Source organism: Leptopilina heterotoma, unplaced genomic scaffold, assembly GCF_015476425.1.
Source record: "Leptopilina heterotoma isolate Lh14 unplaced genomic scaffold, ASM1547642v1 Lhet_0, whole genome shotgun sequence".
Taxonomy (NCBI): domain Eukaryota; kingdom Metazoa; phylum Arthropoda; class Insecta; order Hymenoptera; family Figitidae; genus Leptopilina; species Leptopilina heterotoma.
In genome coordinates this window covers 1,345,614-1,372,317 of record NW_025110811.1, presented here as the reverse complement: position 1 = coordinate 1,372,317, position 26,704 = coordinate 1,345,614, and the positions used below count along the sequence as shown (strand labels likewise).

The 26,704-nt window shown below is 23.4% G+C and overlaps 1 protein-coding gene across 6 annotated transcripts in view; it reads right to left on the bottom strand.

Annotated features, from left to right (window-relative positions):
• Nucleotides 1-26,704, bottom strand: part of LOC122509187 (rap guanine nucleotide exchange factor 6-like) — a 256,566-nt gene that overhangs the window by 192,856 nt on the left and 37,006 nt on the right. For all 6 annotated transcript variants that reach the window (XM_043623060.1, XM_043623386.1, XM_043623721.1 and 3 more), the window contains exons 2-3: nucleotides 9,432-9,739; nucleotides 1,924-2,051 (exon numbers count right to left, since the gene is read on the bottom strand). In XM_043623060.1, the coding sequence (XP_043478995.1) occupies nucleotides 1,924-2,051; nucleotides 9,432-9,500 (197 nt within the window). In that variant the 5' untranslated portion in view covers nucleotides 9,501-9,739. The remainder of the gene's footprint in view (nucleotides 1-1,923; nucleotides 2,052-9,431; nucleotides 9,740-26,704) is intronic.

Below are 26,704 nucleotides of genomic sequence, written 5' to 3'. Positions count from 1 at the left end.
AAAAAAAATCTTTTTCAAAAAATTATATGAAAATTGTGTTTTAAGTAATTGAATTTCTTTGAAAATTGTATATTATTTGTGAAAATAATTGAATTCTTTCAAAAAATTTTATTAAACTTATATTGAAAACAATTCAATTATTCTAAAGAATTTTATTCAAATTTTTTTAAATAATTGAATTTTTCGCAAAATTTATTTAAAATTGTATTAAAATTTAAAAATAATTGAATTTTTTCAAAGATTATTCGTAATATTTAAAAAAATAATTGAATTCCTGAGAAGAATTTTATTATTTATAGAAATAATTGAATTCTTGCAACGATTTTTATTAAAATTTTAAAAATGAACTAAATTCCTGATAAGAATTTTATTATTTATAAAAATAATTGAATTATTGCGAAGAATTTTTCAAAACTCTATTTAAATAATTGATTTCTTTCAAAAAATATTAGGAAAATTCTGTTTGAAATAATTGAATTCCTATGAAAATTTGTTTATTCATGAACATAATTGAATGTTTGCGAAGAATTTTATAAACATTTTTTTTAAAACTATTCAATTCTTTTGGGAAATTTTTTATTAGAGTAGTAAATATTAAAATTCAATAAATTACGAAAAATTCGTGAAAATAATTGAATTGTTTTAAAGAATTTGATTAAAATTTGAATTTTTTCCAATAACTTTATTAAAATTTTTGAAAATAATATTTTTATTTCAACTGTTTGCAAATTGAAATTAGTGTAAATTCTTAAACATGGAAAAAAGTAGTTTTTAGTGTAACAAATAAAAAAATGTATCCAAATAGTAGCAAATCGTAAAACAATTAGTAACTAGCATATGTTTTCGAAAAGATGAGTGCGAGGCCTGATATATTTGTATATAAATTTTCGAATTCAAAAATTTCTACAGATTCGCCAAGAATCTACCTTTTGATATAAATGCGAGTATTTTCTAATGAAGTTGATAGTTGAAGAAAAGATTAATTGAGAATAATTATAGAGACAATAGTGGAAAATTAGAGGCAACAATATGAATAATCATGAGTGGAAATGATGAAAGAGAATAGAAAGGAAAGGGGGATGAAAGGACACCAAGTATTCTGGTGCAACCTTTTTATCCGAAGCACGTACCGGAAGTCTTTGTCTTGCGACAAGAAAGAAGAGGGGGATGTAGAGTTTCACGTTTGTGTAAATCTCTTTTATTGTTACATGTTTCACATGTACGCTCCTCTTTATAATTAAAAAAAATTCTGTACATTAAAAATTTAAAAATTACTATATTATAAAATTTTTGTTTTAGGGGTTGTTGCTGCGCGAATTAAAATTGTGATGCCCTCTGATGATGAATGAAGGAATATATATTTTTTTTAATCGCAGTTATTTTGAATGAGTCTTTCTTCTTTTAATAAATTCACTAATGGAACTACGAGAGATATCTATTGGATGAATTCGAAAACTAAACCATTTCTGTCTGATGTTTATTACCGACTGCAGTCGACTTGTTACTTACAGCAGATAACAGTAGCAGTAGGTAAAGAAGAAATTTTTCAAATACCGATAATATAGAAACCTACGTCTGCATTGAGGCGCCATCATCAGAAGAATGTAGAAGCAATTTAAAATAGCACGTGGACATTGTGATTATTTACTTTTGTCTAAAGCACGTTTCACCTATTTTTACATTTCCTACCTCAACTGCAAGAAATGTAAGCTGCAATTTTTTTTATGTTTTACAAACCTCGTGACGACTTTTAGAGATAAAAATCCCTGAAGTCGATTAAAGATACAAAAAAATTTAAGTTTTTTTAAGATAGTTGAATTTTAAAAAATTTTGAATTTGAAATTGAATTTTAAAAAAAATAATAAAAATAATAATAAAAATAAATAATAATAATGATTTTAATAAAATTAGAAATGGACTTACTAGTAAAGAACATGATTGGCATGATGTCTCTCGTAACGAACTATTTTGCAAAGACCACGAAGAACGGAATCCCTACAGGGTCGTAACGCCTCCAAACCCAGTAAACCGTAATAAATGATCTGTAAATCCTGAAACAAAAGAAAACACAAAGACTTAAAAAAAATCATTATACATACAAAAATTAATTATATATCATTAAAACAAATGTCTCTGAAACTAAAATTCAACTCCACTCTGACCTAATGTTTCAATTTATCCAAACGGAACCCTCACGGTTATTAGGCATTTTTTTTTTTTTTAAACCGCAAGAAAACAGTTCAACTAATCATAATTTTCACTCAATTGAATTGAACTCACAAAGGAAAAAAACAATTGTTAATAAACAACCAACAAATGTGACGCGCTCGCAATAAAGATAATAATCTTTGAAACAGTTCTTTAAGAATTTTTAAATCTATTTGTTTACAGTTCAATTTTACGTGAAATTTCGATTATTCAGAAATTCAATTAAATTCAATTCAATGAAAAATATGTTAGAAAATAAAAACTCCAAATAATATAAAAATAACCCAAAATATTTTCTTCCACCTTTCTTCGAAGCGCGTCACAAATTATGTCTGTATACATCTCTTTCAAAGTATTCAAATTTTATAATAAAAGTTATTAACAAGAAAAAGTTTCAAGTCATTGTAATAAACTATTTTCTGCAATCATGTTGTAAAAGAGAGGAAGAGAGACTTTTTTCTGTAATGACAATATCTTTTAAACTTTATATAAAACTTTCTCCAAACTTTATTATACTTTAAAGTTTAAACTCACTCTCTTTGATTTAAGTCTGTTTCAATTTATTTATAATACTATTAATGCGCTTATTTGTGTCTATTATTATCGTTATTGTAACTATTAATATTAATTGTAAACCATTATTGCAACTTAAAGGTGAAAGAAGTTTACAATTATTGTAACTATTAATATTAATTGTAAACCATTATTGTAACTGAAAGGTGTAAGAAGTTAACAATTAATGTAACTATTAATTGTAAACCATTATTATAACTATTAATAGTAAAAAATTATTGTAATTAGTTTCTATAAATATTTTAGAAAACTATTTAAAAAATACAATTACCGACGAAATGAAAATAATGATATTTAGATAGAATCGAATATAGTTTGTGGCTAAATGTCAGGTTTGCTTTATAACGTCGCGTGGTACTTGAACGATCGAAAGTACAGCTATAGTGGCATAAAATACTAAGGTGGCATGGCTAGTTGTTGCTTAGCTTGCATGTAATAGTACACAGAATGCAAGAATCAAGAGGCATATTACAACACCATAGGCAGAAATCTAACTTCGAGTTATATATACGGGTCATTCTCACAATCGGGACACATGACACGTACATTAGATTTTTAAAAATAAATAATAATAATTTTTCAAAATCTTTACGTCCTAATAATAGCATTCATCATGATTTAATCGGATCCTATGAAAAATAAATCGAAAATTTGAAATATTTAAAGATACACGTGTTTATATAGCATAAAAACTCCCCTCCGTTACCGTTCATGAAGTAAGTTTCATTTATAGAAAAGGTATTATATTAATTCTGTAATACAAAAAAATCTTTTGCCCGGTAATATCTACTTATTATTTTATTTCTAATTGAATCATGAAAAATAAAGTAAAATATTTGTTAGTTATTTTTACCTAGAATTAAATTAGTTTTGTGCAGAAATAAAACTCCCCTCCGTTACCGCTCACAAATATAATTATAAAATATAAACAAAAACGATAAAATAGAAATAAATACATCAAAACTCTTTGTAGTGTCAGTATAGTTATGGTTATTGCATAAAATGATGAAACAAAATGAAAACAATTAGTTTTAAAAGAATCTTTAGTTTGTCAGTGTTCATCGACACAATAAAAACTCCCCTCCGTTACCGCAGTAAATTTAGTTTTTAGGACGTAAATAATAATAATTTTTGATAATCTTTAAAACATTGATTTATTTAAAAACAAAGAAAACAAATGCTGTCATTAATTTATTTATAATATTTTTTTTTTATATTATAATCATAACATTTTGAAGCTGTATAATGGAAGAAAACTCCCCTCCGTTACCCATGGTATATATCCATTACACAGCACGTAAATTACAGACTTTATTAATCATCGGATTCGCCTGAAAATCGTTACTCGGGGGTTTTTAGAGTTGCTGATTACGAATATGATAATAATTTTTGAAAATTCAAAATGGCGGATCCAACATGGCGGCCAATTTTTTAAAACATTCATCGGATTTGCTTGAAACTCGTTACTCGGGGGTTTTCGGGGTTGCTGATTACGAATCTCATGTCAGTTTTTGAAAATTCAAAATGGCGGATCCAATATGGCCGACATTTTTTTTCAAAACTGCTCAGATTTGCATAAAATTTGTTACTTGGTGGTTTTCGGAGTCGCTGATTACGAATCTGTTATTAGTTTTTAAAAATTCAAAATGGCGGATCCAACATGGCGGACACTTTTTGAAAAATTCATCGGATTTGCTTGAAACTTGTTATTAGGGGGTTTTCGGGGTCGCTGATTACGAATTTTGGGTCAGTTTTAAAAAATTTTAAATGGCGGATCCAATATGGCGGATAATTTGAAGATTGATGCTATTCGATAGAAATTCGTTCCTCAGGGGTTTTTGGGGTCGCTGAATTCGAATTTGATGTTTGTTTTTAAAAATTGCAAATGGCTGATCTAGTATGAATAATTAATTAGATTGGCTTAAAACTTGTCGCTCTGGGGATTTCGGGATTTTGAATTTTCAAAAACTGACATCGGATTCGTAATCAGCAACCCCGATAACTCCCGAATAACGAGTTTCAAGCATACCCGATGAATTTTTGAAAAAAGTATCCACCATATTGGATCCGCCATTTTCAATTTTCAAAAACTATCTTGAAATTCATAATCAGCGACCCCGAAAACCCCCGAGTAACGAGTTTCAAGCAAATCCGTTAAATTTTTGAAGAAAGTGTCTGCCATATTGGATCCACCATTTTGGATTTTGAGAAACTGACATCGGATTCGTAATCGGCGACCCCTAAAACCCCTGAGTAACGAGTTTTAATTAATTTTCATCAATTTGGAAACCCATTTAGCTGCGAGAAATTTTCAACAAAAATTCTGATTAAAAAACATTAATTTTTAATAATAATGTTGATAAAGATTGTAACCACGTATTTTATAGGCTTATTAGGATCCCCCTTTTGCCAAAGGACTAATAATAAAAGTGAATTTTCAACTTTTTTTAAAATGAAATTTCAATTCTGAATTTGTTCCTTTCTAGAGATTGACCCATACACACTACACTCATATGTCTCCATAAGAATCGTACAGTACCGTTTGCTTATCAATTATTATTTCCTCTTAAAAACTGCTATTATTTTCACTCTACAATTAGCCTACATTGTATTTATGCTTCATAAGCAGGAAAAAACTTAATGATCGATTATTTTTAGAACAAAATTTTTTCCTTCAGCAAATACTAACACTATACCATTCTTTTTTTCTACAAAAATTAGGCGTCAAAAATGATATTTTTTCACGAAATAGGAAAGAAACAAGTAACAGGTCTTGTCTTGCACTCATCTACTAAAACCTACTATTTACTACTTTTTTAAGATTTGGATACTTTTTTTTATTTGTTACCCTAAAAGCTACTTTTTTCCATGTTTGAGATTTTAGGATTTTACACTACTTTTAATAAAAAAAATTCCCAAAAGAATTGAATAATTTTAAAAAAATGTTTATAAAATTCTTCGCAAACATTCAATTATTTTCACAAATAAAAAAATTTCCACCGGAATTCAATTATTTAACAGCATGTGATTGTTACAGAATTCAATGTTAATTTTTTCGACCACTTTTCTCTTAAAATATTAAATAAATTAAGCTAGTTTTTTGTGAATAACTTTAAAATATCATAAAGAAGGGCAGTGATGTGAAAAAGTTTTAATATTTTTAAAATTATTTATTAAAAAATAACTTTAAAATTATCAGTTCTCAAAATCACTTTTAATCAATTTCTCGTCTTTTCCGATTTAAAAGTATTTTTTTATAATTTATTTTAGAATTATTAAAACTTTTGCACATCACTGCTCTTCTTTATTATATTTTAGAGTTATTCACAAAAAACTATCTTAATTTATTTAATATTTTAAGAGAAAAGTGGTCGAAAAAATTAACATTGATTTCTGTAACAGTCACATGCTGTTAAAACAGAATTTTCCTAATATTTTTCGAAAATAATCAATTATTTAAATAGATTTTTATATAATTCTTCTCAAGAATGCAATTATTTTAAAGACTTTATTAAAGTTCCGTGACAAAAATTCAATTATTTTCATAATTAATAAAACTCATCGAAGAATTTCACTTATTTTTAATACTATTTTAAATCAATTAATCAAAAAATTCAATTATTTTCACATATAAAGTTTTACACAAGAATTCAATTATTTAAAAAAAAAATTTCATAATATTTATTATATTTGGAAAAAATTAATTATTTAAAACAATACGTTTAAAAAAATCTAATAAAGAATTCAATTATTTTCAAAAATAACAAAATTTTTCACCGAAATTCAATTCTTTTTAAACATATTTTAATACAATTTTTCGCAAGAATTCAATTATTTTCATAAATAATCAAATTTCCACAGAAATTCAATTATTTTTGAAAATTTTAATGAAATTCTTAGCAACTGTTCCATTATTTTCATAAATAATAAAATTGATTTCAGGATTTCAATTTTTAATACAATTTTACATGAATTGCTCAAAAAAATGCAATTATTCTTAAAACTTTAATTTCGATTCCTCGAAAAAGTCAATTATTTAAAAAAAAGGTTTTTTTAATGGAAAAATTGAATTATTTACAAAAATATTATAATTTTTCACAGAAATTCAATTATTTTCAAAATAGTTTAATAAAATTGTTCTAAAGAAATCAATTATTTGAAATACAAATTTAATTAAATTTTCTTGAAAGATTTCAATTATTCTTTTAGATTTTAATAAAATACTTCCCAAGAATTCAATTATTAACATAAATAATTATTCGAAAGAATTCAATTATTTCGATAAATAACAAAATTATTCCCGAAAATTCAATTATTTTGGGGCATTTTAATAAAATTCTTTGCAAAATTCAATTATTTTCATAAATAACAATATTGATCACAAGAATTCAAATATTTTTAAAAGTAATAACTTTTTTTTTTAAATTCTATTATTTTAAAAAGTTTTAACAAAATCGTTTGTAATAATTCAATTACATTAAAAAATTTTTATGAAATTCTTTATAATTATTTTTATAAATTTTAAAACTCATCGCGGATTTCAATTATTTTTAATTTATTCAATAAATTATTTATTTTTGTATTTAAATAATTGAATTCTCGTAGAACTTTCTAATAAGAATTGATTTAGAATTGAATAAAATAAAATGATTAAAGTTTTGAATAATTTTATAATTTCAAGAAAAATAGGATTGAATTTTGAAAAAACTTTTGTAATTTTTAGAAATAGTTAAATTTCAAAAATGCGTTACATTGAAATGATTTGAAATATTTGAATTCCTGGAGACAAAATAAATAGGTATTTAAATATTTATTTTAAAAAATTATTCTATTTTTCCTAGTAATTTAGAAATTATAAAAAAATTGAGTCAAGTTTAATTTTTCGATAGCTAGTTTTTTACTACTTTTTTTCTATCTTTAAGCTACCTTTTGCTACTTTTTTAAAATTAATTATGGAGTACGAAGCCTGAAGTAATTATCACAAATTTTAGGTTAATTTTTAGGTTGAAAAAGTGGCTTGAACATATTTTTAAACTCCCCCAAATGAAAAAAGGAAAATTAGAACCATTTTCATCTCTAAAAATCCAAATAATACTTTTTGCAGCTAATTTCAGGAAATAAGTTACTAAATAACAACTATTTAACTAACTCTATATGACTAACTCCTATTTGAATGGTAATTTTTTTCCAAGTATAAAAATAAAAATATGTAAATTATAAAATTACAGTAACCGCAATATAAAATTTTCAAAAAAGAAAATTTATGTAGGAATGACAATAAATAAGAAAGAATACAAAAATTCATATAGAGAAGAGAAGAATGTGCGTCATTTCATCTTAGATAATGTTTATAAACACTTTAAAAGCCAGAAACGAAAAGAGGAGAGTCACGTGACCGACTTTTTTGTAGGTCTCAAAATGGAACGTCCGCTTGGACCCGCGAAGAATTCCTGACGACCTTGAAGGTGAGATAGAATCTCACCTCTGCAGTCACGACACAGAAAATTCCCTATAGATATATTCAAATTCAAACACAATATTTACAAGTTTAACGCTACATTAAAATTCAAAATTATTATAATTATCACAATCATAATTATCATTTTTCACTAATATATAATACGTTACTAGTTTTTTTGTGTGTCATAACAAAAAAAAAAAAAAAAATGAATACCTAATGTCATAAAATGAATAACTATTAAAACTTATTTAATAATTACAATAATAACAGGGAATGATTAATTTTAAGTTGCTTCAAGTTTTTCAATTATTAAAAAGAACAGATGAGTTTTAACTTTTAACGGAAATTTTCGATTATAGTATTAAATATTCAATGTTCGGTTTTATAACACATGATGATATATTCAAAAAGGAAAATACATAAAGAGTGACGATTAAATTGAAAAGAAGTGATTAAATCGGAAGAGAAGTGTTTAGCGCCACTCAAAAACGAGGAATACACAAAAAATACTTTCATTGTCACAAAAAAATACCGTTATAGAGACATCATGAAGGGAATTAAATTCTCGGTTTGAAAGGCCTTGTTTCGGTAATCGCCTTTCAAAGTTTGTGTCCTTCTTAAATTCTACAGGTTAAATCAGAAAGTTGTATAGATTAAAGATAGATCTTCAAGATCGTCTCCTTGTACGAAAGCAAATTACCTCTAAACTACGCGTCAAACTAACCGAATTTTAATTAATTTCCAACCACCCAAACTTCCACTTTTAGTTCCTATACTCACACTATACACACTACAAAGCGAACCTAATATCTAATATCTAACCTAATATCTCGTACAGAATCCCAACAATAAAAATTTAACAATATTTTTCTAAAAAGATATTTTCACTTTTCACAAGCAGTGTTGCCACGAAAATTTTATTTTATTTTCCCCAACGGTTCAGGGAAATCAGGAAATTTATCGAAATGTCAGGGAATGTAAAATTTGAAATTTGTAAAATTTTACATTCCCTACATTTCCATAAATTTCCTGATTTCCCTGAAAACTGTGTCAACCCTGGATAAATCCAAGTAAATAAAAATTGTACCAATTGAAAAGTATTATTAACAGTAAAAATAATAATAGTTAATTAATTAATTAATAATAATAATTAATTACAAGATTATTAACGGAATTTTTTAAAACTCACCTGAAGCGTCCTTCGTTCTGGATCACGGCAGAGTGCCCGAATTAAATGTTGATCCAAATATTCCGTCATAATCGTTAAAATCCAACGACAATAATTACTGGATCAGCTCGTACGTGTGATTTATCACGCGAAACTTTCCGAACCATTGTACAAAAGAAGATTTCACATTTCTCCTTTTTTTGATGCATAAACAACACTACACTTTTTGAATTTTACAACTGATGACAATTTTCCCGCTCTGCCATGACAAATTTTAAGATTAAGACTCTTTTAAAGACACTCAACATCACCTTTTCGGTGGTCGATTCCTGCAACATAAAGAAAAAAATCATGAAATTAATACAAGCCTATTTAAATTATATACGTTCTAAATGATATCAGATACAGACTTCGCACTCGATAATTAATTTTAAAAAAGTAGCAAAAAGTAGCTTCTAAACTAAAAAAAATAGTAAAATAGTAAATAAAAATAGTAAAAAAAAACTTGATAACCAAAAAAACTCGTTTTAGACACTTCACAGAACTGACAAAAATTCCATTCTTTATTTTATTTTCCCGACTTTTTCCTAATTTTCATCAAAAATATTTACTTCCTTCTTATCCTGCGATAATAAATTTAATTCCCGCAACGAATTTTATTATTCATGAAAGAATTTAAATATTTATAAAAATAATTTAATTCTTGCCAAAAATTATATAAAAATGTTTAAATAAATAAATTTTTTTGAAAAATATTATTAAAATAGTAAATATTGAAAATCATTGAATTGAGAAAAGTTTTTCAAAAATTAATAAATTTGACAAAGAATTCTAATAAAATTTTTGACAATAATTTAATGTCTGTGTGGTATTTTATCAAATTTTTTGGAAAATAATTGAACTTCTAAAAACTTTTTTATTATTTACGAAAATAATTGAATTTTTGAGAACGATTTTATTAGAATTTTTTTTAATAATTGAATTTACAAGAAGAAATTTATTACTCTTAAAAATAATTGAATTCTTATTATAAATATTGTTATTACACTGTAAAAAATTTAGGGAGTTAACGGACTCGGGAGTTGGGAGTTAAATTTTTCGAGTTAAAAATCAACTCCAAAAGAGAGTTAATTTCTAACTCCCTTCATTCAACACCCGCGCGAGTTATTTTTTCCTTGGGGAGTTAGCATTTGGGTGTTAAATTTTAACTCTCTTTATTTAACTCCCCTGGCATTAACTCTCCAATAGGTGCGACTTTTATAGACTCCCCTGGGGAGTTAAAATTTAACTCTCTTTTTTTACAGTGTAATGAAAATAATTAATGGTTTGCATAGAATTTTATTAAAATATTTTTAAATAATTGAATTCTTTTGAAAAATTTTATTAAAATAGTAGTACATATTGAAAATCATTGAATTGCAAAAAGTTTTAAAAAATTATTAAACTTTACAAAGAATTCTATTAAAATTTTTGACAATAATATTGAATGTCTGTGTGATATTTTATTAAATTTTTTGGAAAATAATTGAATTTCTAAAAACCTTTTTATTATTTACGAAAATAATTGAATTCTTGCGAAGAATTATTTATGTAAAAAAATAAATTCTTGTGAAAAATTTAATTAAAATCTAAAAGAATAATTGAATTATTTCAAAAAAATTTAATTAAAATTGCATTTAAAAGAATTGATTTCTTTCGAAGAAATTTATTGAAATTTTATTGAAATATTTAAAAATAATTGAATTCCTGTGAAAAATTCTAATATTTTTGTAAATAAATGAATTCTTCCAAAGAATTTTAAAAAAACATTCTTTCAAATAATTAATTTTTTCGAGGAATTGGGGATAAATTTTTAAGAATAATTACATTTTCGAGAAATTCCTATAAAATTGTATGAAAAATAATTAAAATCCTGAGATGACTTTTATTATTTATGAAAATAATTAAATAGTTGCAAAGAATTTTACTATAATTTTCAAAAATAATTGAAATTCTTTGATAAGTTTCATTATTTATGAGAATAATTGAATTCTTGCAAAAAATTTTATTAAAATGTTTGAAAAGAATTGAATTTCAGTGAAAAATTTTGTTATTTTTAAAAATAATTAAATTCTTCATAAGAATTTTATAAACATTGTTTTAAATAATTAATTTTTTCAAAATATAATAAATATTATAAAACTTTTTTTTAATAATTTTAATTCTTGTAAAGAATTTTAATAAAATCTAAAATAATTGAATTAAACTTCAAAAAAAAAATGTTATGAAAATTGTATTTAAAATATTTGATTTCTTTCTAACAATTTTATTAAAATATTTGAAAATAATTGAATTTCGGTGAAAAATTCTAATACTTTTGTAAATAATTCAATTCTTCCATTTAAAAAAATCATTTTTTTAAATAATCGAATTCTTTCGAAGAATTTTATTAAAATTTTGAAGTATAATTGCATTTTTAGCGGAATTAAAAATGTTATTAAAAATAAATGAAATTCTGCGATATGTTTTATTATTTATGAAAATAATTGATTTCTTGCAACGATTATTATTAAAATTTGAAAAAATAATTGAAATCCTGCGATGAATTTTATTATTTAGGAAAATAATTGAATAGTTCCAAAGAATTTTATTAAAATTTTCCAAAATAATTGAATTTCTGTGGAAATTTGATTATTTATGAAAATAATTTTATGAAAAATTTTATTAAAATGTTTAAAAAGAATTGAATTTCTGTGAAAAATTTTGTTAATTTTGAAAATAATTTAATTCTTGATAAGAATTTTATAAACATTATTTTAAATAATTAAAATTTTCGAAATATAACAAATATTATGAAAATTTTGATTTTTAATAATTGAATTCTTGTGGAGAACTTTATTTGTGAAATTAATTGAATTTTTCGATTAATTAATTTAAAAATAATTAAAAATCTTCGAAGACTTTTGTTATAAAAATAATAAAACTCATTCAATTATGAAAATAATTGAATTTTGGATAAATTTTGTTAATTCTTTTTAAATAATTGAATTCTTTTGAGAAATTTTATGAAAATACTAGATATTGAAAATAATTTAATTTCGAATATGTTTTTTTGAATATAATTGAATTCTTTTAAAAAGAATTTTATTATAATTTTTGAGATTATGATTTCGTACCAAAATTGGTACCTTTCTTTTTACAGTCGCTAACTTCGATGAAATAATTTTTATTTATTTGTCAAATGCCATATAAATGAAAATCATAGAAGTTAAAAGATCGTTTAGGGCAAAATTTTCGAAACAATTAGTTTGATGCTTTTCGAATTCGCAAATACTTTCGTTTCATCAATTGTCAATTTTACAATCCACGAAAATTTAATACCGTGTAATTTTCTGTTTTAACCTCGATTAAATCTAGAATATCACAAGATATGTTCTATATTGATTTCAATTTCCATTATAGTTGATTCAACACGAAGCTGAAAATGATACCCCATCGAAAATGAAATCAATATTATACGGTTGTACAAGTTCTATATTGCAGAAAATAGTACAAATAAAAAACAAAACTAACAATATTTTTAATATGATTTGTACAAATATAGACATTGAATTGTGTGCGGTTTATAACATTTGATGTTGTCATCAATAACCACTCTCGATAGATGAACAATTTAATCGTTATGGAACTTGCGGACACGCAGATGAACCGTTGCGAGGAAACAATATTACTAACAGTAATATCGATCAAACCGAAGGTAAAGGTCGAATGAAATGTTTCTATCTTTTTTATATATACAGATACAGAAAAAGTGTCATTTTTCATCGACTGAGCAACAAAAATTGCTAGTTTTTTTTACGTAATAACAATATTTTTCTAATTTTTATAAAACTCTACTTTAGAATATTATCGACTACTTTGCAATTTGCTTTTTGGTAGTTATAACTGATTATTATAATAGCAACTTGTCAGTCAGTAACTTTAGACTTTTTTACAAAATTTCAGCTCAATTTGTTCAAAAATTGAGAAAAAATTGAGAAAAATGGTCGACAAAATTGAGTTTCCGCAAATTTAGTCTAATAACGTCTGAAATTCTCTGATTACAAAAGTAAGGTATACTTTAAAATAAAAAGAATAAAAGAAAAGGAAAACGTAATGAAAGATAAGACCAAAAGGAGAAAAGCTGTTAAGACAAGGCTGGAAAATCATAGAATTGGATGCTGGAGAAGCAATGGTTCTTAAGTTCATCACCCGACCTTGGATAAATGACGTCACGCAAACCACATACCTAACTACCTTGGAAGCAACGAGTCGAGGTCGTCAGAGTACTTAGACTGAGTACATTGACCAATCCATATAAACTTTTAACGTCAAAATTAACAATCAACTATTATAGTTCCTACAACTACAACAACACTGAGGAAACAATATATTTTACTCAAACATAATTATCCACATTATACAGACAATCAAAAATTATTTTTAAATTAAACAGAATAATTTTGATTCCCTACATAATAAGTTTGATTCAATACATAATTAATTTTGATTCAATACATAATAATATTGATTCAATGCATAATAATATTGATTCAATGCATAATAATATTGATTCAATAATAATTTGTAGAATAATAATTTTGATGCAATGCATAATAATTTTGATTCAATAAAAATGAAGTTTAATTCGATTTTATAAAATATGTATTTAATTCAAAAATATTTTTTTCATTGACTTCTTATTTTTGGATTAAAAAATTGTTTTCTCACTGAAGTATTAAACAATACAAGAAGTATATTTATCAATAAGATCCAATCTCTTAATTGAAAAACTAAACTACGACAAGAATGAAACCTGATATTTTTTATGATACTACAACTTGCACCTATTTATCAAAAACTACTTAATTTTATATTATATTGCGTTGGTTTTAAAGCAAAAAAAAAATATTTAACATTAAAATTTAATTTCCAAAATTAAGTGCTTGCTGATGTCAGTTTCAACTTCTTTTGTAGGTAATAAAAATCGTCGACGCTAACTTCGGGAAATTGATAATATTTTATTAATTAATATTTAATAAATGCTGTATTAATAACAAATATGTGACGAAGCCCCTTCAGATATTACATGCATAGAACCTTGAATGGAACTGAAAAGTATTTTTTATTCTCGAGTTTAAAATGTCGATAGCATATTCTATACGCTGAGAGATGTGACAAGTGATGAATATATCATTTCTATATTAACCTGTCTCTTTTTTCATCTGACAAAGAATTGACCTAGTTTCATTTCTAAAGCGTTCAACTTTTGTCGAAACTTGAAGTCAAATTTATCGCAAGTTTCACGAAAAATGCTATCGAAGAAACCGAATCAAAATTCAATTTGTGTACAACACATATCATTTGAAATTTTCTAAAGAAATAGAGATGTATAATTATATGCATTGCATTGTACTGTGAGAATTGGAGAAATTATGTCTCACTGAACTTCTATAATTATATTTTATTTATTGGTAAATGTATTTTGGTTTTCAAACTGTGAAAATATTACTGTGACATTCGAGGTGAGATTTTCAGTACAATTTTTTTTCTGTTTGGAATACTTTTTTCGAATTTTATGCACAAAATAAAGCAGGTCATTTCATTGTTGTTACAGATATTTGTCATTTTTAATTAAACATTCAATTATTTATGAATTTTTTCGCAATAATTCAATTTTTTTTATAAATAATAAAATTTTTTACGGGGATTCAATTATTTTCATAGTTCAGGGTTGACACAAATATTTAATTTTATTTTTCCCTGACTTTTCCCTGATTTCCAGAAAGAAATTTCACTTTTTCCCTGACCCTAAAGAATATTCTGATTCACTCTAAAAATTATTAGATACTCAAAAAAAATGTTCTATTACATTAATTTACAAACTTCTTTAATTGTAAAATTATTTAAAAACATCAATAACTTCTTTCTTAAATAAATATTTAATCATTATTATTTTTCTGTAGGAATTAAAATTCTTCAAAATATTCAAATTTAAACCTTTTTGAAAAAAATCCTTCGCAAGAATTCAATTATTTTTACAAGAAATACAATTTCAAAAAAAAAATTCAATTATTTAAAAAAAAAATGTAATAAAATTCGTTGCAATAATTCAATTATTTTTATAAATAATATTAAATCGATTATTCGTTTATTCAGTTTTAGATCAACTTTTATTAGAAAATTCTAAAAAAATTCAATTATTTAAATTAAAAAATAAATAATTTATTGAATAATTGAATGTTTGTTAAAATTGAATTCTCATAAAGAATTTTATCAATAAAATTTTAAATAATTGAATTCGTTTGACAAATTTTAATAAAATTTTTAAGAATATTTACATTTATCGAGGAATTTGATTAAAATATTGTATAAAAAATAATTCATAAAAATAATAATTAAATAAATAATTAAAATTTTCATAAAATAATTGAATGTCGGAGAAGAATTTTATTATTTATATAAATAATTGAATTCTTACAACGAATTTTATTCAAGTTTATAAAAATAATTGAATTTCGGTGAAGAATTTTATTATTTATAAAAATAATTGAATTCTTAAAAAGAACTATGTTACATTTTTTTAAATAATTAAATTCTTGCGAAGAATTTTAGAAAAATATTTTTAAATAATTGATAATTTTCGAAAAATTTTATGAAATTTTGTATTTTAACTAATTGAATTCCTGTGAAAATTTTATTACTTATGAAAATAATTGAATTATTTTGAATTGATTTATTAAAAATTGAATAATTGAATTCCTACAAAATTTTTACAAGAATTTTATTAAAATTCTTAAATATAATTGAATTTCGATGAAGAATTTTATTATTTATAAAGATAATTGAAATTTTGACAATATTTCTTTTTTAATTTTTGAACATAATTGAATTTCTGCGAAGAATTTTATTATTTGGAAAATAATCTAATTCTTCCAACGAATTTTATTCAAGTTTATATAAATAATTGAATTTTTACAACGAATTTTATTCAAGTTTATAAAAGTAATTGAATTTCGGTGAAGAATTTTATTATTTATAAAAATAATTGAATTCATGAAAATATTTTATAAAAATCTTTTTATATAATTGATATTTTTCGAAAAATTTTATGAAATTTTGTATTTTAAATAATTGAATTCCTGTGAAAATTTTATTACTTATGAAAATAATTGAATTATTTCAAAGAAATTTATTAAATATTGAATAATTGAATTCCTGTGGAATTTTGACAAGAATTTTATTAAAATTTTTAAAAATAATTGAATTTCGATAAATCCATTTTTTTTTAAGTATTTTTAACTGAAATTCTTCTATCAATGGAGTATTTATGAAAATTGTAAAAATTATTTATAAAATAATTTGTAAGTCATAATTTTATGATAGTTTTTGAAAAATTAAGTTATTTAAAAAGAAATTATTGTCAGAAATTATTGGTTTTGTATTAAAATTCGAGGTAATTTCATAATTTACGTGGCAAAAAGGAAAAAAATTCAGAGTTTTCTCATGAATTTTAAAAATTCAATTTTTTTCAGTACTTTTAGTAAAAATCCCTGACTTTTCCCTGACTTTCCTGACCAATTTTACTTTCCCTGACTTTTCCCTGATTTCCCTGACCTGTGGCAACCCTGTAGTTAATAAAATTTTTTTAGGAATTCAATTATATATAATAAAAATAAAAAAAATAATTTTAAAGTCAGTAAAAGATCAGAGAAATAAAAAATAAAATTTTGTCAAGTTTTCTAAGGATATCAAAATTGAGACAAATACTGAAACGACTTTTTTTTTGGGGGGGGGGGTTTAAAGTTGATCCAAGGCCTGCATTGTAGTAAAGTTCTTTTATTGTTTTCGAAAAATGTGAAATAAGTTCGAAATAGTTGAAAATAGAATGTTTCGGTTCTTTATTGCACTAAATAAATTAAACTTTTCTAATAATAGTCGGATTTTGAACTTTAGGAATAAGGCTTCTTCTGTGATATATTCGCTGGCCTATATAGTCGTGTATGTATTTTTACCTACCACACTATATAGCTATATAATATGTCGTCTAGGCCCTACAGTATATTACAGACATAGGCTATACAAGTTTTGAGCTTGTTTCTCGAGCTTATTCATATATAGGTATTACATATGTCTTCCGTGAAAGCAATCTATGTTTAACATTGCAATTAATTCACATATTCATGAAATAGAATGAGACGATTCTTCTCATTTTGCAGTTTGCACATAAACAACTTAAAAACAACAAAATAACTCAAGCCAATAATTTCTCACCATTTTTCAATACTTAAATAAAGGAAGAAAGAGAGAAATAAATAATAAAAGTTTTCTACTTTTTTTTAAAGAAAAAAAATTTTTTTTTGTGAAATAAAAATGTGTGTCAAAAATATTTTCTGATTCACCTTTCAAGATAAATTATTCAAGCTAAAATAATTTGCAGCTGAATCAATTCCATTGATTATTTAGTTTCTCCGAGGAAAAGATAAATGTATATTTTCCGAGTGATATCGATTAACCGTGTGCACCATTAGCACAATAACTATTTTTGTCAATTTCATTTTCGGAATATGTTATTTATTGAACAAAATTTCGTACAGTGAATTAAAAATAAAAGAAGAAAAATTTAGGTTCCGTTACAATATTTCGTGATATTTTCATGGCCTTGAATGTAAACAAGGTCAAAAAAAATCCGCTATAATTCGATAAAATTACAGGGTATTGGCATTATCACTTCCTCTATAAATTTCAGCAAAACGAAATGTCGAACACTTGAAAACAAATTAAAGGCACATTTAATTTGTTTTCAAATGTTCGACACGCAGTAAATATTATACTATATTATAAAAATATAAACATTATGATAAAAAAAAAGTTTGTTTAATACTTTCACCTAGAGAAATGATTTATTTGAATTAAATAAAATTTATTTCAAACAAATAAAAAAGGATATTTGTCACAGAACCAACTAAACTTTTATTTAGCTCAAATAATATTTTTTATTTGAATTAATATATTTCGTTTAAATATCCATTTTTATTTAAATGAAAAAAATTTTATATTTTCTTTAAATATATTTTATATTTAGAACAAATAAAAAACACTTTTCATTTTAATAAATCCTGTAAGCATTCTAAAATATTAAAATTCACTTATAACCTTCAAATAAATTTAACAATCACAATCACTAATGGAACTTTTAATATTCATTAAAATAAATGTTTATTTTTATAAGAATATTTGTTAAATAAAGTCAGGTTTTTTTATTGTTAGTCATTTTACTTTACTTTTTCACTTCATATGTAAAAGTCCACTGTCACATTTTTCTCACAAAATCTCAAATAAGACACTAAAATGTAAATGAAATCACATACAAATCTGTTACTTTGTACTAATTAAAATTTTCACTTAAAAAGAAAAATTCTGTACTTAAATCAATTAAATTTGTTAACTATTCATGATGAATAAACCTCTTATAATTGTACGCGTTAAACTGTTAAAAGCAAAACATCTTATTGTTTTACTATAGCAATGCAATATGCGCAGGCGTCTACTTATAAGTCAAACAAACATTTATTTGAATCAAATATATTTTTTATTTGCTACAAATATACTATTTCATAAATTGCAAATATATTTCTTTATTTTAGATTAATTAGTGCATTTATTTGAAATAAATATTAGTTTATTTATTTTAAATAAAATATTTATTTGCAACAAATAAATTTTTCTTAAATATACACTTTTAGTTAAAATAAATAACTTTTTTCTCTGGGTGTTGATGACAAATATTTTCTTCTTTTTTTTTTTAAAGAATACCGCTATTTATTAGAGAAAAATGCTCATCTGTACAATGGGTATTGTAGCCAGTGACTTCCTGTTTTCATTTTCTTTCACTCGACTCTTTTTTTTCGCTTTCGTTGTCTTTTTCGTTCGACTACAATAATGAACTCTACGATTGCACTTTTTTTCAGCCAATATCCGACTATATTACACTTTGAATAGGCGAAATAAATTTTAATTATTAAGACTATGCTTATATTGAAGAAAAGTAAAATTTAATATTTATTAGTATAAGAGATGATTTTATTTCAAAAGAAATGTACGTATTTAATAACAAGCTTCGCATTCGTCTACTAAATCCTACTATTTACTACTTATTTTTTACTATTACAATTTGGATACAATTCAAAAATTCAATTATTTTGACAAATAATGAAATCATTCGCTGAAATTCAAATTTCATAAAATTTCTTAAAGGAATTCAATTATAAAAAATTAAAAAAAAAAAAAAAAAAAAATTACAAAAATTTTAATAAAATTCTTCCTAAGAATTAAATTATTTTTACAATTAAAAATATTTTTCAGAAGGAATTCAATTATTTAAAAAAAAATTTACTGAAATTCGTTGCAATAATTCAATTATTTTCATAAATAATAAAATTCTTCACAGAAATTCAATTATTTAAAAAAATCTACTAACAGTCGTTGCAAGAATATAATTATTTTCATAAATAAAAAAATATTTTCACAGGAATTGAATTATTTAAAAATATTTACTGAAATTCGTTTCAAGAATTCAATTACTTTTACAAGACAAAACATTTTTCATAGGAATTTAATTAATTAAAAAATTTTAATAAAATCCTTCGCAAGAATTCCATTATTTTAACAAATTATTTATTCATTTAACATAATTTTGATAACATTATTTATAAGTATTCAATTCTAAGAGATAATAATTTATTATATCAATTATTTATTTTTGTATTTAATTAATTGAATTTTTGTAGAACTGTCTGATAAGAATTAATTGAAAAATGAATTTTAGTTAAAATTTTAGATTATAATTTAATATTAAATGCGTCATAGTATACATTTTTATGAATAGGTAAATATAAAAAACCTTTACATTAAAATTAGCAAAAATTTTAATTTCTATGGAAACAATTTTTTTAAAATAATTGAATTCTTGTGAAGAATTTTATAAAAATTTCTGATAATAATTAAATTCATGAGAAGAATTTTATTATCCGTGAAGATAATTGAATTTTCCAAAGAATTTCATTAAAATTTTTAAAATTAATTTAATTCTTACAAGAATTATTATTACAATTTTTAAAAATAATTGAAATCCTGCCATGAGTTTTATTATTTATAAAAATAATTGAATTCTTGCAACGAATATTTTTAAAATTTTTTAAAAATATAATTGAACTCCTGCGATGAATTTTATTATTTATGAAAATAATTGAATATTTGCAAAGAATTTTGTCTACATTTTGAAAAAATAATTGAATTTTTTAGAAGAATTTTATTTTTTTTTTAATAAATAATTGAATTCTTCTGAAGAATTTTATTAAAATTTTTAAAAAATAATTGAATTCTTGAGAAGAATTTTATTATCCGTAAAGATAATTGATTTTTTCAGAAGAATTTCATTAAAATTTTTAGAAATAATTTCAGTCTTCCAAGAATTATTATTAAAATTTTAAAAAATAATTGAATTCCTGAAAAGAATTTTATTATTTATAAAAATAATTGAATTCTGTCGAAAATTTTTATAAAGATTCTTTTATATAATTGATTTTTTCCGAAAAATATTAGGAAAATTCTGTTTTAAATAATTGAATTCCAATGAATTTTTCTTTATTTATGAAAACAATTGAATGTTTGTCACTGAACTTTAATAAAGTTTTTACAATAATTGCATTCATGAGAAGAATTTTATAAAAATCTTTTTAAATAATTGATTTTTTCAAAAAAAATAATTATATGACAATTGTGTTTTAAATAATTTATTTTCTTTGAAATTCGTAGGTATATTGTTTTTAAAAAAATAATTGAATTCTTTCAAAAAATTTTATCAAAATTAATTCTTTCAAAGAATTTTTTAAAATTTTTTAAAAATAGTTGCAATTTCGCGGAATTTATTTAGAAATTAGAATTGTATTAAAAATAATTGAAATCCTGCGATCAGTTTTAAAATTTATAAAAATAATTGGATTCTTGCAACGATAATTATTAAAATTTTTTAAAATAATTAAATTCCTGAGAAGAAGTTTATTCTTTATAAAAATAATTGAATTCTTGCGAAGAATTTTTTAAAAATCTATTTAAATAATTTATTTTTTTCGAAAAATATCAGGAAAATTCTGTTTTAAATAATTTTATTCATATGAAAATTTGTTTATTTATGAAAATAATGGAATGTTTGCGAAGAATTTTATAAACTTTTTTTTTAAATTATTCAATTCTTTTGGGAAATTATTTATTAAAACAGTAGATATTAAAAATCATTGAATTAGGAAAAATTTGCGAAAATAATTGAATCGTTTCAAAAAAAATTTTTTTAAATGTTTTGAATTGTTTCCAATAACTTTATTAAAATTTATTAAAATAATTTTTTTATTTCGATTGTTAACAAATTTAAAGTAGTGTAAATTCTCAAACATGGAAAAAAGTAGCTTTTAGTGTAAATAAAAAAAAGTATCTAAATAGTAGCAAATCGTAAAAAAAAGTAGTAAATAGTAGGTTTTAGTAGATGAATGCGAGGCCTGTAAATTAATCTAAATTTTTGTTCTCAATTTGATCTACTTTCGTATAAATTTTGAAAGTATTAATACTCTTAAGAAAACTATGTTTTCTTTCTTCAAACTCCATATCCGGCTACGCAATTTATCTCGAACAAATTGTCTTGCTCTTAAAAGAAAAAAATACAAAAGTTTTAGGGAAAGAAAAAATAGTTTCGATGGTTTTTACGAGATAATGGAGAAGAAAAAAAAACAAAGAGCTAATTTTTTTCGAAGAATTTAGATTTACGGTTCGCGATTTCAAAATGAAGTAAGATGCGACTGTATCGCACTGTTGATCATTGAAACAAGTATAGTTCTGTATGTATATATAGGCACAATGTACCGGCATTTATGCTAAGGTGCGCGAAGACACGAAATGGAAATGGAACGGGAACCGGAACGGATTGCGACCTAGCGGTGCGAGTCAATTTCATATGCCAGAAGGTAAGTGCATCAACAAGGTGAAGTGGAAACAGGTGTCTAATTTCTCAAAAAGATCCTGAATTCATGAATTTTATTAACCAACGTACCTTTCATGTTTAAATAGGGTAAATCACTATCAGCAAATCAAATGACTAATAAGCTGCGGAGGGAAACTTTTTAAAACTTATTATCAATTCCGAATTCAAATTCGGAAATATATGCGACGGGGACAACAGTGGAAGAAAGAAACTTTTTTAATAAGAAAACAGTGAATATCATTTGTACAAGGGCGCAATATAATGTAAACGTTTTTTCTAAAAATACCCTGTAGTATTCAATTTTACATAATGGATTTCAGGATTTAACATAATGGGTTCGTTTTTAAAAACGAATATAATCAAAAAACAATTTTTCTTACAAGTTTCTAACTTTGAAATTATGTATCTGTTTAAAACCTTTTAAAAATTTCATCTTCTAGCACTGCCAAATGTATGAGTGGTATGCATTCCTAATTATCATAAAATCACCGAGTTAATGCTTACCAGCAACTATAAGAATGTCACTAACGATATTAACGCAACGAGACTACAAGTGACTACAAGTTCTCAAACTGTCTTGAGAAAATAAAATCTGCATTTTAATGATGGAACATTAATCGTCGACATATTCAAACAGGGTTGCCACAAAAATTTGATTTTGTTTTTCCCTGACTTTTCACTGATTTCCAGACTTTTTCCTGACTGATTTTGACTTTTTTCCTGACCCTAAAGAATATTCTGATTCACTCTAAAAATTATTAGATACTCAAAAAAGTGTTCAATTACATTTATTTACAAATTTCTTCAAAAGTAAAATTATTCCAAAACAACAATAACTTCTTTTTTAAATAAATATTTAATTATTATTATTTTACCACACGAATTAAGATTTTCAAAAATTCCAAATACAAATATTTTGAAATTCAATAACTGATAAAAATATTATTGTAAAACATGAAGAAATGGATCACTCCGAGTCGAAGACTCGGAGTAATCGATTTCTTCATATTTTATAATAATTAAAGACGACCGAGTGATAAAATCATTATTTTATATTATAATATAAGAATATTGTTACTGTAACTCTTTCAAAATTATTTTCATCATTTCCATTTAATTATTAATTTCTACAATTTTTAAATAAAATTCTTCTTTAAATCAATTATTTTTAAAAATTTTTAATAAAGTTCTGTTGAAAATTATCAAATTCATTTGTTTACGATTCAATTTTACGAAATTTAAATTTATTAGAAATTCTTCAATTAAATATAAATTTGAAAATAAATACTTGAAATAATTTATAAAAATTTCGATTAAGCTTTTTGAAAAAAATTAGTTCCACAGAATTTTTAATTAAATGTATGAAAAATTAAAATTTTCAAAGATTTTAATTTGAAACTTTTACAAAATTCAATTTTTTCTAAAAATTACAATTATTAGTAACTTCTCAAAAATTCAATTATTATCTAAAACTTTTACTGAAATTAATTTTTAAATAAAATTTTATTAGAAAATTCTACGAGAATTCAATTATTTAAATAAAAACAGATAATTTATTGAATAATTGAATATTTCTTAAAATTAAAATCTTATACATAAATTTATCAACAAATTTTTGAAAAATTGAATTCTTTCGACGAATAACATTTTTAAGAATAAGCACATTTTTCGAGGAATTCGATTAAAATAGTATTCAAAAGTAATTGAAATTCTGTCAAAATTGCTTTTAAATAATTGAATTCTTTTGGGAAATTTTCATAAAATAATACCTAGATATACAAATAATTGAACTAAGAAAATTTTTTAAAATAATTGTTGCAATGAATTTTATTAAAATTTCTGAAAATAGTTGAATTTTATTACTTTTGAAAGTAATTGAATTCTTGTGATGAATATTGTTATTTACGAAAATAATTGACTTCCTCTGAATGGTTTTATTATTTATGAAAATTGCAATGAATTTTATTAAAATTCCTGAAAATAATTGAATTTTGTCGAAAAATGTTGCCATTCATTTATAAAGATAATTGAAATGTTGACGACAATTTTTTAAGATATTTTAAAAGTAATTGAATTTCTGCAAAGAATTTTGTTAATTTTGAAAATAATCGAATTCTTCTGATGAATATTGTTATATTGATGGAAATAATTGAATTTTGTAATGAATTTTATTAAAATTACTAAATATAATTAAATTTATCGAAGAATTTTGCTATTTATAAAGATAATTAAAATGTTAACGAGAATTTTTAAAAAAAATTTTGAAAATAATTGAATTTTGGTGAAGAATTTTGTTATGTACAAAAAATAATTGAAATCTTGAAGAGAATTTTTAAAAATGTTTTGAAAATAATTGAATTCTTGAGAAGAATATTGTTATTTATGCGACAATAATTGAATTTTGCAAAGAATTTTATTAAAATTACTGAAAATAATTGAATTTTGGAGAAAATTTTCCTATCTATAAAGTTAAGTGAAATGTTGACGACAATTTTTTTTAGATTTTTTGAAAATAATTGAATTTCTTTAAAGAATTTTTATTCATTTAGAAATTAATTTAATTCTTGTGATGAATATTGTTATTTATGGAAATAATTGAATTTTAAAATGAATTTTATTAAAATTCCTGAATAAAATTGAAGTTTGTCGAAGAATTTTGATATTTATAAAGATAATTGAAATGCTGATGAGAACTTTTTTAAAATTTTTGAAAATAATTAAATTTCTGGGAAGAATTTTAATATTTATTAAGATTGCATTAAAATAAATTATTGTGAGAGATAGAAAAAATTTTAGGTTTTTTTAGAATTCGTGATAATTTCATAATTTATGAGTCAGACACAAAAATTCAGAATTTTGTTATAAATTCTAAAAATTTTTCCAGTACTTTTAATAAAATTCCCTGACTTTTTCCTAAATTTCCTGATTTCCCCGAGCTGTGGCAACCCTGTAAAAATTTGCTATAAAATTGAAAATTTGCGAGTAGAAGAAATGTTGTAATTTCTGATTCCTATCTACAGAGCGGATGTATGACTGGTTTTGAAAAGCATAAATACAAATTGATAGTAATGAAAAGGTTGCAATGAGTATATCGACTGGGGTCTTCGATGCTCCGGAACAGTGTCGATCACTCGATAAAACCTTGGCCCATTAATCAGATCCACGGCAATGTGATTAGGCGAGACGCTGCGGTGGAAATGACTCCTATGTTCTAGTCGTTAATACGAGTACATCCTCATTAAATGCCGTATCGTCACATCCCTATAGCGCATATTTTATCTACGCACCTTTTTTTATTACATTTTATTAATTCGACTTATTTTCTCTGCACATAACTATCTCTCACTCTTTCTCTCTCGTGTGATGCCGTGTGATAATGCTTCTCATTTTCCCGCACTAAAAGTAATAATTCAATTATTCCCTTTTCTCATACTTTCTATAAAATTCAATATTGTTTTATTTTTCCAAGCGAGAATAATTCGAAAGAAAGAAAAACAATTCTTCTTCTCTTTCTTAACACAGAACAGGCTTCGCACTTATCTACTAAAACTTACTCTCTAAATTTGAATTAGTAAAAACTAAAAATATTTACTAATTTGAATTAGTGACTAAATTTTTGCTTTTTGAATTAGTAAATTTAATTTTACTAATAAATTATTAGAAATTACTATTTATTAATAAAACAAATTGAATTTACTAATTCATAAGCAAAAAGTCAGTCACTAATTCAAATTAGTAATTTTTACTAATTCAAATTTAGAGAGTATTTAGTAAGCCTGCAGGTATAAAAAGACAAATATCAAAATAATTTTTGATCTCCAATAAAATCAGTACTCAGAAGAAAAAGCGGTCAACGTACTAAAATATCTCCGCAGGAAAAATGTTTGTATTAAAGAATAATTTATAGATTTAATTAAATTCCATTCTTTCGATGTTAAAATTTCTCACACGACAACTTGAAGCTTGAAAAGGAATTTTAATCATCACTTCATCGTCTCTCGATTAATAACATTTTTATTGAATCATCCACGCACTTCCGCGATGGAGGAAGGAAGAACTACACGAAGCCGAGCGTTTAATTTTAATATACAACTCACCCCGAAACTTGTTTCCCTGATGGTGGTGGTTGGTGAAAAATTGATTTCCGACAATAACGATAAAAACCGCACGAAGCGAAGTGAAAATTTTCCGCTTAAGAAATAGTATTGAATGTAAAAAACTTTTTAATTTTAAATTCACCTTA